Raw genomic sequence first — 12,722 nt, forward strand, 5'->3', positions numbered from 1 at the left:
TCAAGCTCTGTCCATTAGAGGTGATATTTTTGGCCACAATGTTGTTATTACTACCATTTATGGGAGTAACAACAGTTAGGCTAGAAGGGGACTTTGGGATTATATAAAGAGCCTGGAGAGTGAGATTGGCCATCATTCATAGGTGTTGGGTGGTGACTTCAATGTTATTGCTGATGCTCAAGAAAGTTCTGACTATGATTTATTGGGTTCGCACTCTTCAGCTGATATGGAAGTATTCAAGGATTGCCTAGAGGATCTGGAGATGAAGGATCATCATTTTGTAGGGCCTCTCTTTACCTGGTCTAATAAAAAAGATGAGTCCTATTTGGCTAGGATTCTCACTAATTCCCAGTGGCTGCTGGATTTTCCAGATTCATATGTCGAGTTCAAGGCCCCTGAGGCTTTTGACCACTGTCTTGGGTTAATTTGGACCCAGAAAGTGGCACAAGTCCACATGCCTAAACCTTTCAAATTTTCAACTGCTGGACTACACATGAAAACTTCTTGAGCAGTGTGAGGGAGTATTGGCTTATGCAATGAGAGGGTAATGCAATCCAGGTCCTGTTTAACAAGATGAAAATATTGAAGCATGTTTTGAAGGAGTTAAACATGATTCATTTTTCTGATATATCTGCTAGGGTAATTGCTAAGAGGGCAGAACTGGAGTCTGTTCAACTCTCTATCCTATCTAGTGCTAGCCAATTTGGTGTGGAAGAGGAAAATAAGGTCCATGTTGACCTAGTGGATCTTGAAGTGGCTGAGCTTGAGTTCTATAGGCAGAAAACAAAGATACACTGGTTGCAGGAGGGGGATTTGAGTACTAAGTTTTTCCATCAAAATGCTATTCTCTAAAAAAAGAAAAACACTATTAGAGTTATTAAGAGTGAAGATGGACAATGCCATGAAACATTTGATGGTACTACTGCTGAATTAGTGGACTTCTTTAGAAATTTAATTAGTGTTGTTGACAATATAGTCCAAGAGTGTCCTCCTGAGTGTTTGAAGGAACTCTTGAGCTATACTCTGCCTGTTGGTGCAGAGAGGGTTCTGGAGGGTGTGATTTCAGATAGTGAAATTAAAGAGGCCCTATTTAGACAAAGTAATGACAAGAGCCTAGGACCTGATAGGTTCACCTCCTGGTTCTTTAAGGTGGCTTGGGGGATTGTTCATTCTGATTTCCTCAATGCTGTGAGGTAGTTTTTCCAGACCTCTTACCTTTTACCTGCCTTTAATGCCACTACATTAGTTTTAGTGCCAAAGTCCTTGAATGCTTGTATGGCTAGGGAATTTAGACCCATCTCTTGCTGTTCTGTGGTATATAAAGCAATCACCAGGATTTTGGTCACTAGACTAGCTCAGTTCTTCCATGAAATGATCTCTGCTAGCCAATCTCCTTTTATCAAGGGTAAAAGCATCACTGATAATACTCTTTTAGCCCAAGAAATAGTTAAGGGCTATTCTAGAAGAAAGTTTTCTCTTAGATGTGCTATAAAGATTGATTTGCAGAAAGCATTCGATTCTATTAGCTGGAAGTTCCTGTTGAATATTCTTAGAGCTATGGGGTTTCCTGCAAGATTCTGTGGATGGATTGAGACTTGTGTGACCACCCCTAGATACTCAATTACTCTGAATGGCAGTCTTGTGGGGTATTTTAGGGTGCTAGAGGTGTTAGGCAGGGGGACCCATTGTCCCCTTACCTATTTGTAATTGTTATGAATGTTCTCTCCAGATTGCTTGATGTTGCTGCTAGGAATGGAATTTTCATATTCCATCCAAAATGTAAGAGAATCTCTCACACATCTCTGTTTTGCTGATGATCTGCTGCTATTTTGTCATGGGTCTTTTGATTCAGTGTTAGGAGTTAAAAACATCTTAGAAAAATTCTATCATCTGTCTGGGCTCAAGTTAAATGCCCTGAAAACTGAACTCTTTGTCTGTGGGATTAATAAAGGTGATTTAGAGCAGATTCAAGCAGTCATTGGGTTTAGATCTGGTGTTTTTCCTGTCAGGTATTTGGAGTTCCTCTAGTGACTCGTAAGCTCTCAAGAAGGACTGCACTGCTTTGATGGAGAAAATTAAAGATAAATTGAGGGTGTGGTCAAGCAGAAAATTGAGCTTTGGGGGGAGACTCCAACTTAGAAAAATTCTATCATCTGTCTGGCTTAAGTTAAATGCCCTGAAAACTGAACTCTTTGTCTGTGGGATTAATAGAGGTGATTTAGAGCAGATTCAAGCAGTCACTGGGTTTAGATCTGATGTTCTTTCTGTCAGGTATTTGGGAGTTCCTCTAGTGACTCGTAAGCTCTCAAGGAAGGACTGCACTGCTTTGATGGAGAAAATTAAAGATAAATTGAGGGTGTGGTCGAGCAGGAAATTGAGCTTTGGGGGGAGACTCCAACTTATTAAAGCTGTCCTTTTTAGTATCTTCAATTACTGGAGTATGCAGTTGGTTTTGCCTAAGGGTGTAATTCAGGACATTGAGATGATGTGCATGAGGTACTTTTGGAAGGGTAATGACTCCCCTGCTCGAGGTGCAAGGGTCAGTTGATGCCATATTTGTTCTATTAAATCTGAAGGGGCTTGGGGTTACAAAGTTTGATTGGATGGAATAAAACCTGTTGTTTTATGCTTGTTAGAAATATTTTGGCTGGTGAGGGATCATTATGGGTTGCTTGGATTAAAGCGTATTGCTTTAAACTTGATGATTACTGGAATGTTGAAAATAAATCCCACTTTAGCTGGATTCTCATGAAGTTGATCAATCTGCGTGAGGAAGCCAGAGGTTTATTTGCTGCTTCAGGTAGCTGGTCATAAATTAGGGGAAGCTGGATTTGGAACAACATTCGGGACATGAAAAACAAAGTTGCTTGTCATAAAGTTGTTTGGTTCCCTGCTCATATCCCTAAGTTTTCTTTGATTGCGTGATGGTCATCCTTGATAGGTTACCTACCAGGGAGAGACTTTGTAGCTTTGCTATGGTGACTGATGCAAGCTGTGGACTATGTGATACTGGTCTGGAATCGAGGAATCATCTTTACATGGACTGTATTTTTTCTCGGGGGGTTTGGAACGCTATACTGCAGTTTTGTGGGCTGCAAATTCAATGGCCTAGATGGGATCATATGCTTGACTGGCTGGTCAGGAATCTGAAGGACAAATCCTGTTAGTGCACATCCTTAAACTTTCATGGACTGGTTTTGTATACTTTATTTGGGAGGAGCGCAATCGCAAATATTTTAGAAGAGTGATGCGCTCGATAGATACTATTGTAAATACCATTAAAGAAGATGTTATAATCAAGTTACATAGAAATTACATGAATAGGCTAGATTGTGTCAATAGACATTATGCATTGATTGTGGTCTATTCTAGATGTTCTTTGTATTTTATAGCAGTTGTGCTTTGTTTAGATTAATACAAATTTGATTATCCAAAAAATAAATATTTATTTTTATATTATGCCTAAATATAAAACATTTTTTGTCCCTATAAATACCGGAACAAAGAAGCCAAGTACGAGCTAAGCTTCTCCATTATCATTCGCCGAAGCTGTTGAATTTCACCAAGGCTTCTGCCTTTTCCTTTCCCCTCGCTTTGTTTGGCGGTAGTAGATTTGGAGAGAAGGGAAAGAGCGGGCGTCAGAGAGTAAAAAACCAAATTTGTTTCAGATGGACACGTATTCTGTTCATCTAGCGATGGCGGCCCTAGTCGGAGCTTCGCTGGTGGCAGTGTCGGCGTATTATATACATAGGAAAACCTTGAATCAGTTGCTGGAGTTGGCAAAGACGGTGGAGAGGGAGAGAGAGGTCATTTCGGAGGGAGATTCGCCGCAACACTCCCGGAAACGGCGCGTCCAGCACCATCGCCAGAACGGGAACGGATACTACCGCCGCGGCTCGGCGTCTTTGCCGGATGTTACTGTAATATGCGGCGGGATTGACGGAGAAGAGAAACGCAACGGCCCTATCCATGTTGACGGGATTCCCGCCGGTTTGCTGCGGCTCCATACTCTCCATGGAGGTAAGCTTGTGATTCGAAATCAAGAGCTTTAATGAGTTATCGAATGATTTTAAGTGTAAATAAAGCAAATAGTCTTTTGCGTTGTTAAATGAAATTTTGCACATTGCAGAATTAAGTCATCAGCAGCTTAGAAAGTTGTTTTTCTTTGTATATATTCCATCTTTTTTTTACTTTTTTGACAAGACACTGGAACTTATCATCAGACTGATTTTTGTTTACTTTCAATGGAGGAAAAGGGGAAATAGATTTAGAACTACAAATCAAAAGATAAGACTCCAATTTGAAACTTACTTTAGTACTTTCTGTACGGAAGTGTTTCAAGGAAGATCAAAATTTTGCTGAACTTTTGGAATCTAAATTGTTCAAAATCATGATATGTGAATATCACATCGAGCACTAAAAACTGAAATGAAAAACTATCGAGCTATAGTTTAGTGGTTGAGTAATTATTTTGGCTTCAGGGAAATCTGGGGGCCATGGAACTCCGGTAAAGAGATCTGCTAGTCTTCTCCGACCTACTTCTCCAAAGTCCCCTAGTGCAAGTGCCTTTGACAGCATAGAAGGGTCGGACGATGAAGATAATATCACCGACAATTCTAATTTAGACACTACTTATCTGCATACTAATGGAAATGCTGTGAGTAAACTTTCTTCCCTTTTCCAAGTTGCTTCTGCTACGCTCTTATAGTTTGTTGGAAATTTGATCGAACTATTTACTTAAATCTCACATGTGTAGGGCCCAAATTTGCCTGCCCATGTTAATGCTAACGGAGAAGAAATCCAGATAGCTGCTTCAAGTATGATTAGGACCCATAGTATATCTGGTGACCTACATGGCGTTCCACCTGATCCTATTGCAGCTGATATCCTAAGTAAAGAGCCAGAGCACGAAACTTTTGCACGACTTAGAATTTCCCCTTCTGGTATTGTCTCTCTAATATATGCAACTATAGGTTTTTATAATGGGTCTGCATCATAATGTTTAATTTTGCTTCACACCCTGCTTTCACCATTGCTTGTGTCCTGATGCTTAAATCATGTGTGCATTTAACAATTTATTTAACTGAGAATTCTAGCCTTCAAAATAAACCTGAAATCTGTTCCTGTATTATTTATTAGAACTTGCTTAGCTTTGTTTTAGAAAATAGAAGTTATTAAAAGGATTTTTAGTGCTTGACAATAGCCCTTAGGTAATGTATTTGTTTATTCCCCTGTTTGAAAGATTGCAAGTTCCCATCTTTAAGTTTTAAGGTTTATGATGTCAGGTTTTATGAGTACAATTTGCCAATCTTGTTTTGTAATTTTTTGTATTCTACCACCAGAGATACCGTCACCGGATGAAGTTGAGGTCTATGTAGTTCTGCAAGAATGCCTAGAAATGCGGAAACGATATGTGTTCAAGGAGGCGGTTGCTCCTTGGGAGAAAGAAGTTATATCAGACCCAAGCACACCAAAACCTAATCAGGATCCCTTTTATTATGCACCTGAAGGAAAATCTGATGTAACTTCACACTCTTGATCTTAGATTCTATACCTCAAGTCACTTGCATTTGTCCTCATTCTTCCTTAGGGTTGTAAATCCGCCTACCCTTTTTTGCAGCATTATTTTGAGATGCAAGATGGAGTAATACATGTCTATGACAAGAAAGACTGTACTTGTTAAGAGACCTTATACTTTTTTTTGAGGAATAAGAGACCTTATCCTTTCTTATTTGTGATGATCTGAACTGCTATCTCGTTTAATAATTTATGTTCTTTTCTCCTTCAGCAAGAAGGGAGCTCTTTCCTGTAACTGATGCAACAACCTTTTTCACTGACTTACATCACATTCTTCGCGTTATAGCGGCTGGCAATATCAGAACTTTATGTCATCACCGTGTAAATCTTCTAGAACAAGTGTTTGCCTTGCCCTGCTTACGAAGTGCGTACTAATTTTGTAATTTCTTATATTCAATCATTAAAAATACTTTTTCCATTTTGTGTTCATTCAGAAATTCAATCTTCATTTGATGCTTAATGCGGATAAAGAATTTCTGGCTCAAAAAAGTGCACCGCATAGGGACTTCTATAATGTGAGGAAAGTTGATACACACGTTCATCACTCAGCGTGCATGAACCAGAAACACCTCTTGAGGTTTATAAAGTCAAAGTTGAGGAAGGAGCCAGATGAGGTAAGTTTCATTCTTGTTTTATTCCTTTGGTGTGCTTTAAAGGTGGCCTTAAAATTCCTGTTCACCTTTGACAACTGAATTCTTCCAAGTTAAAGCATTCGTGATTTGGAAATACTTCATTCCTAAGGGGGCCTTAGGTGCTATGTAAATGTGTATAGAGTGTTTTTGTCCTCTTCCGGCAAACTGTGATCCTTTTCGTTATACCCTTTATCCGATGTGGAAGTTGCAGACAAGTTCATTTGTTTGGTTTAACCAAATTATAATGGCATATGTGATTAGGAATAGCTTAATTGCTTTCGTGCAAAAGATGTGTGGAAGTGGTGCTTGTGACCCCCCCCCCCCAAAAAAAAGGAAAAGTTGTTCACTAGATTCTTTGTTCAGGTTTTAATATTTCGGGATGGGACATATTTTACCTTGAAAGAAGTTTTTAAGAGCTTGGATTTGACTGGGTAATAGTCTCTTTTTACCTTCTGTTTTTTGCTTAAAAAAGAGGAGTGAGAGTGATGCAACTAATTAGGATTCCTTTTTTGGTTTCAGATGGACACGTATTGGGTCGAGTTCGGGTTTAGGGTAAAAAATATCCGACCTGAAAATATACATAATTTTACCTTATATAATTAGGAATAATTACAATAATACCCCTCTATATATATTTTTTTTCAATTAAGATTGTTTTTATTGAATAAAAATAATTTTTTTATTATTTCGGGTCGGGTCGAATTTCTAATTCATATATTCGGGTCGGGTGAAACTTTATTTTGTTCGGGTCGGGTCGAGGTTTTTAAGTGATATTCGGATCGAGTCGGGTCGGGTTTTTTTAAGTGTGATATTCGGGTCGGGTTTAGGGTGAAAAAACCGGACCCGACCCGAAAAAAATATATAATTTTACCTTATATATTTAGGAATAATTACAATAATACCCCTCTATATATAATTTTTTCAATTAAGTCAATGTTTTTATTGAATAAAAATAATTTTTTTATTATTTCGTATCGGGTCGGGTTTCTAATCCATATATTGAATAAAAATAGTTTTTGGTATATTTTTTAGTAACTAATTAACATACTCTTATTGGAATGTATCGAAATATTGCTCTATCTTTTGGTAACTTATTAACATATTTTGATTGCGATGATTTTAACTTATGATGTTTATTAGCATGATTTTTATAATTTATTGAAATGAATAATCAATCAATAAAATGAAAATTTAATATTTTTTAATTTTTTATAATATATTACTACATGTAAGTTGTAAAACAAACTAAAATAAAGCAAAAAAACAAGAAGGGCAATTCTATCATTTTATATTACTGAAATCAAATTCATCTGACATGTCTGCGAACCAAACAGAATATGAAATTGGATTTCAATTCCATTTCCTACCAACAAAACAGAATGTGGAATTGGATTCCAATTCTTGACAAATTTCAATTCCTTTACAGATTCCAATTCCCTCAAAACATTCCAACGAACCAAACGCCACTTAAATAATCCTTGCGGTCAAAGTAGGCTCAGGGAGATTTTCCTCAAGCAGGACAATCTTATCCATGGTATATTCTTTATATTTCCTTGATTTTGGGGACATAGGACTATTGTGTCGACTGCCGAGATCACATTGAAAGAAACAGTCAATCTATATAAATTTGCAATTGCTAGTGTTTCTTTGATATTTGAAATATATAAGATTCAGATTTGGTGCTGGATTTAATATGCTACTGTCCTTCCAATCTTTTATTTGAATGAACCATCAGTGTCCCAATTTCATATTCACACATTGTTATGCATTATAGGTTACTTTTCCGATTCTTTTTCTATAAACATGATTCCATGTCTTTGCATATTTTATTGATTCATTGTTCTGAAAGAGTCTTTTCCTTTCTGTGTTTGTTAATTTGAAATTACAGACTGACTATTGCATCTTGCGCAGGTCGATTCCTTGGTGAGGTGACAAAGCAAGTGTTTTCTGATCTTGCTGCAAGCAAATATCAGGTATTTCCCTTATTCTGCACAAATTCATTTTATCTCTAAGATCAAATTCTGCTCTGGCTCCTCAGACCATGAGGCCGAATTAGCACTTGAGTAAAATCGTCATATGTTGGATGATTCTTTTATAAATTTGCTTAATTCTGTGAGGAGCTATTTGTAATCTATGATCCACATTATGGATTTCTAATGTTTGCTTTTAATGATATGCATCAGTTACTCCCTCTCTTTTAACACGCCCAACCATGATTGCTGTATTTTTTCATTGTTTTGATGTTCAACTTGATTGCTGCAGATTGCTGAATACAGAATATCAATATATGGTAGGAAGAAAAGTGAGTGGGACCAACTGGCTAGTTGGATTGTTAACAATGAATTGTACAGTGAGAATGTTGTTTGGTTAATTCAGGTGCTAATGATCTACTCAAAATCTCATTACCTAGCCCTAGCTTCTTCTTTCCCGTATCTTGTGAAGCTTAGATAAAACATGAAAGTGACACGAGAGGAAACTATTGAATTCTGGCTGGGCAATGTGACATTTGATCTTTTTTATTTTTTGCTTCAGATCCCTCGACTCTACAATGTTTACAAAGAGATGGGAATCGTTACCTCGTTTCAGAACATTCTCGACAACATCTTTATACCTCTGTTTGAGGTTACTGTGGATCCAGATTCACATCCTCAATTACATGTTTTCTTGAAACAGGTCTCGTATATTTTATTCTTAACTCTTCATTCCCCCCCCCAATGTTGCAATGCTTTGGCGTAGATTGCATTTCGCCTCGGCTTGCATTGTTTGTCGTGACAATTGTTTCTTGTCGGAAATTCAGGTTGTAGGGCTGGATTTGGTAGATGATGAGAGTAAGCCTGAAAGACGCCCCACCAAACACATGCCAACACCAGATCAATGGACTAACGTATTTAACCCTGCATTCTCCTACTATGCCTATTATTGCTATGCGAACCTCTACACCTTAAACAAGGTATGTATGATAGAAGTTGATACATTTTCGTCGTTACTCGATTTGGAGATCTTTGTTGTCTTTATAGTTCCAAATTACCTGTGTCTAATTATATAAATGACTTTTGAGAATGGTTGCTTCTTTTCTTTGCATCGACTTTGATGCTTATTTCTTCACAAAAAACTAGCTTCTCTCTCAATCTTCTTTAATTATGGCCTTCTTTAAATCCGCAATGGTTTCAACCACTTATACCAATGCTGAACTGTGTGGCATGATTTTTCCAGCTTCGTGAATCCAAGGGTATGACGACCATCAAATTCCGACCGCATTCCGGGGAGGTACTTCTGAAAGTTACATTCCGCTTTTATGAATATTTTGCTTTAATGTGTCCCTCATATTTATTGTATTTTTCAGGCTGGTGACATTGACCACCTTGCAGCAACATTTCAAACTGCTCAGAATATTGCACATGGAATCAATCTTAAGAAATCTCCAGTTCTACAGTATATTTATTATTTGTCACAGGTAAAGAACAAAGGAAACATCAGAATAAATCAGTTAACCGATGAGCATGGAATTTCTAACTGTTGTCACGGATTTACCAGATTGGGTTGGCTATGTCTCCCCTGAGCAACAATTCCTTGTTTCTGGACTATCATCGGAATCCTTTTCCGATGTTTTTCCTACGTGGTCTGAATGTTTCCTTATCCACGGATGATCCACTTCAAATATACTTAACAAAGGAACCTTTGGTGGAAGAGTACATCATAGCTGCTTCTGTAATCTCTCTCTCTCCTGTTAAGCAAGAATATATATATGCTTTATCTAATGTTCAAGTAAATAAACAGCCTCTGAATTGCAGGTATGGAAGCTGAGTTCATGCGATCTTTGTGAGATTGCTCGTAATTCAGTCTACAAGTCTGGTTTTTCACATGCTTTGAAGGTACATGATCTTCAATATTTTGCTGACCTCTCTTCGAAATGATTGGATCATTGAAAATTAGTTACATTTTCTTTTTCAGTCGCACTGGATTGGAACCGAGTACTACAAGAGAGGACCGAATGGAAACAGTATCCACATGACAAATGTTCCTCATATCCGGCTCGAGTTCCGTGACAGGGTAAGACCTTGACTGTAAATATAGTGCATGAATGTTTTTCTTGTTTATGCATCAAATCCTATAGGGACTACAACAACATTAATTCCTTTACCCCAATTTGTAGTTTCCTTCTTTTAAACCAATCCTACTATCTGGTGTGTAATTAAGCATATTTCAACATCGTCTACATCATCATTTTCTGCAGATCTGGAGAGAGGAGATGCAGCTGGTGTACCTAGGCAAGGCCATTATCCCCGAGGAAGTAGACAAGTAATGTGCAACATACTGCACGATCCATTCTTTAACATTACACGCCGTATACGTTTGGGAGGTTGCCATCCGATTCTCTTTTGATTTTGTCGTCTGTTCTATGAAGTGCACTAATTTGTACGCGGTAATAAGGGTTCGAGTCTCCCGAGGCGCATCTAAGGGTGACAAAACCTTGCAGGACCTCAAGTGTCTGCCTCTTAGGTTCAAATGAATCCGGAGGTCGGAACTTAACACACCTATGAGTAATAGAAATATGGGATTCTGTGGAAATGGTGATCAAAATGGCAAACTTGATGAATTGTGGGGGAAGCATGTGCTATTACTATTAGTATTACCAGATTGGCAAGAGTGGAAGTCTGCTCTCTTCCCTTGTTTTGCATTATAAATTTTGACCCGACTTATAGTATAAATGTTATAGAAATTATAATAATTTATGAAATTAATGTTTTTGAAATTTTATTTGACTTGTACAATTTATATACAAATTAATTTCATCAATAAATAAATATATATGAAAACGAAAAGAATTTAATTCCACAAACTGTGTTCAAATGGTATCATGTTTTCTTTTTATCTTGGTGTTTAAGCGCCAAGGTGCAAAAAGTCTTTGGAGCCTAGCGTAAACATAATTACACAAACTTGGATGATAATAATTATTTTTATTACTAAAACTACTCAATGGTTCAATTAAAATTTTTCTTATAATTAGAGTTTAAACACTAAATTAGATATTAGTTTTTATGTTTATATGCCACATCATCAATTTAATTGGGTTAATGGAAGAGTGACTATTTTGTAAATTATTGATAATTGTAATTGTAGTGTAATATTTAAAATGCTAATGGCCAATGAACACCTATTAAAATGTTAGTGACAGTAAGTATAGTTTACCCTTAAAAGTCAGTATAAAGAAAGTGATAAATCCTAGCTAGTGATTTCCAGCCATCATCAAAGGATTCAACGTAAACAGAGTTCTCTTTCCTGTTCTTTAAAGCAGTTGTTGCTCCTTCTGTGACTGTTGGCTTAGAACTAGATGCATGCATCAGTCTTTATAGAGATGTGAGTTGGTTCCTCGTCTGATGCAATGTATTTGATCTTGGTGTTAAATGCAACACATCTATTCGCGCATTACTACATTATAATTGTTAGTTTGGTCATTCTTCAGTGTTGTTCTCTGTTGTTTAATTTATCTTTTTTTTTTATCCCTTTTCAATTCTTCTATCTTCCTTTCCTTACTCTCTATCCATACATTCTCCCATAGAACTTTTGCGGTGACCCCTTCTTTCACCTGAAGGTGTCGTTTTGCACGTCAAAAATAAATTCCTTTTCTTGAATAAAATAAAGAAATTAAATATAGTATAGGGAAGTAAGGGTTGATCTCACAAGGACTAAGGAAATCGATAAAATTCTTGGCTTTTGATTCTGATCTTGGCATGAATTTAGAAATAAATAAATGGGGGTTTGTAGTTAAAGAATAAAAACAAGGAAAAAAAGAAGATTTAAAGGAAAAAAGGGAAGTTAGATAAAGGAAGGTGAAAACTCAATTGATTAAATTAGCATTAGGCATTCGCTCTGACTCAAATTCTTCAGATCATCGAAATAGATTTATCCTTCGGGATTCACATCGGTTACTTTATCTACAAGGATAAATCATTGCGACTAACTTGTATATCGAATACCAAGTGCTACTCTTAGATCTCAGATTTGGAAATTGATCTAATCAACATTAGTTGTTGTAGATCAAGAACTGCTTAAGCGCATAAAAACCGATTTGGATAGTTGTTTCCATACAATCCGTTTTCAATCTCAATTCCCACTTAGAACCAATCTGCTAGTTATGTTCCCAAGAAGTTCATTTGCTATCAATTAGCCAATCCTTCCTCCCACATGTTTAATTGCAACAACATTCCGACCATCGACTATCTTTGGTTTTGAAAAATTGTTTTGATTTGAAATAAGTGCAAAAGAAATTGAGAAATGTATCCGAAGTTACTTAGGTGCTTTTCAATTCTCACATTAGAATTGAGTTATCGCTTAGCCCTCGGCTTAGAAGAAAAGTAACTAAGCATGACCAAAGTCATACTTAGCGTTTTAAAAACAAAGCTTAAAAGAAAATACCAAAGAAAGAAATGTTTCATTATTGAATGAATGATGAAAAAGGCTTACCCGAGGTGGGTATTTATAGCCTTCTAAAACCAGAAATACTAAAGATAA

The 12,722-nt window shown here is 36.9% G+C and overlaps 2 protein-coding genes across 2 annotated transcripts; both read left to right on the plus strand.

The window, feature by feature from the left end:
• The first annotated feature begins 573 nt into the window (after positions 1 to 573).
• LOC120142911 lies at positions 574 to 3,167 on the plus strand. The gene is made up of 8 exons (XM_039157376.1): positions 574 to 817; positions 977 to 1,193; positions 1,284 to 1,646; positions 1,730 to 1,779; positions 1,853 to 2,009; positions 2,212 to 2,496; positions 2,637 to 2,807; positions 2,942 to 3,167. Exons 1-8 carry the CDS (start codon positions 574 to 576, stop codon positions 3,165 to 3,167), a joined length of 1,713 nt encoding a protein of 570 aa, XP_039013307.1.
• Positions 3,168 to 3,541: 374 nt separating this feature from the next.
• LOC120142912 (AMP deaminase-like) lies at positions 3,542 to 10,814 on the plus strand. The gene is made up of 20 exons (XM_039157377.1): positions 3,542 to 4,020; positions 4,482 to 4,657; positions 4,757 to 4,943; positions 5,343 to 5,521; positions 5,621 to 5,672; positions 5,789 to 5,916; positions 6,012 to 6,191; positions 6,573 to 6,640; positions 6,682 to 6,736; positions 7,644 to 7,743; positions 8,121 to 8,182; positions 8,472 to 8,585; positions 8,742 to 8,882; positions 9,007 to 9,159; positions 9,423 to 9,476; positions 9,553 to 9,663; positions 9,744 to 9,917; positions 10,001 to 10,081; positions 10,161 to 10,259; positions 10,444 to 10,814. Exons 1-20 carry the CDS (start codon positions 3,669 to 3,671, stop codon positions 10,510 to 10,512), a joined length of 2,535 nt encoding a protein of 844 aa, XP_039013308.1. The 5' UTR covers positions 3,542 to 3,668; the 3' UTR covers positions 10,513 to 10,814.
• Positions 10,815 to 12,722: the final 1,908 nt, after the last annotated feature.

This window comes from Hibiscus syriacus, unplaced genomic scaffold, assembly GCF_006381635.1.
Source record: "Hibiscus syriacus cultivar Baekdansim isolate YM2019G1 unplaced genomic scaffold, ASM638163v2 tig00110831_pilon, whole genome shotgun sequence".
Lineage (NCBI taxonomy): Eukaryota > Viridiplantae > Streptophyta > Magnoliopsida > Malvales > Malvaceae > Hibiscus > Hibiscus syriacus.

Coding starts and splice junctions, on each gene's coding strand:
- LOC120142911 (XM_039157376.1), top strand. CDS start 574: ATGAAAATATTGAAGCATGTTTTGAAGGAGTTAAACATGATTCATTTT. Junction 1,780..1,852: donor TTTCATATTCCATCCAAAAT/GTAAGAGAATCT, acceptor CTTTTGATTCAG/TGTTAGGAGTTAAAAACATC. Junction 2,010..2,211: donor TCTGGTGTTTTTCCTGTCAG/GTATTTGGAGTT, acceptor TGGGATTAATAG/AGGTGATTTAGAGCAGATTC.
- LOC120142912 (XM_039157377.1), top strand. CDS start 3,669: ATGGACACGTATTCTGTTCATCTAGCGATGGCGGCCCTAGTCGGAGCT. Junction 6,641..6,681: donor AAGAGCTTGGATTTGACTGG/GTAATAGTCTCT, acceptor TGCTTAAAAAAG/AGGAGTGAGAGTGATGCAAC. Junction 9,160..9,422: donor ACCTCTACACCTTAAACAAG/GTATGTATGATA, acceptor TGATTTTTCCAG/CTTCGTGAATCCAAGGGTAT.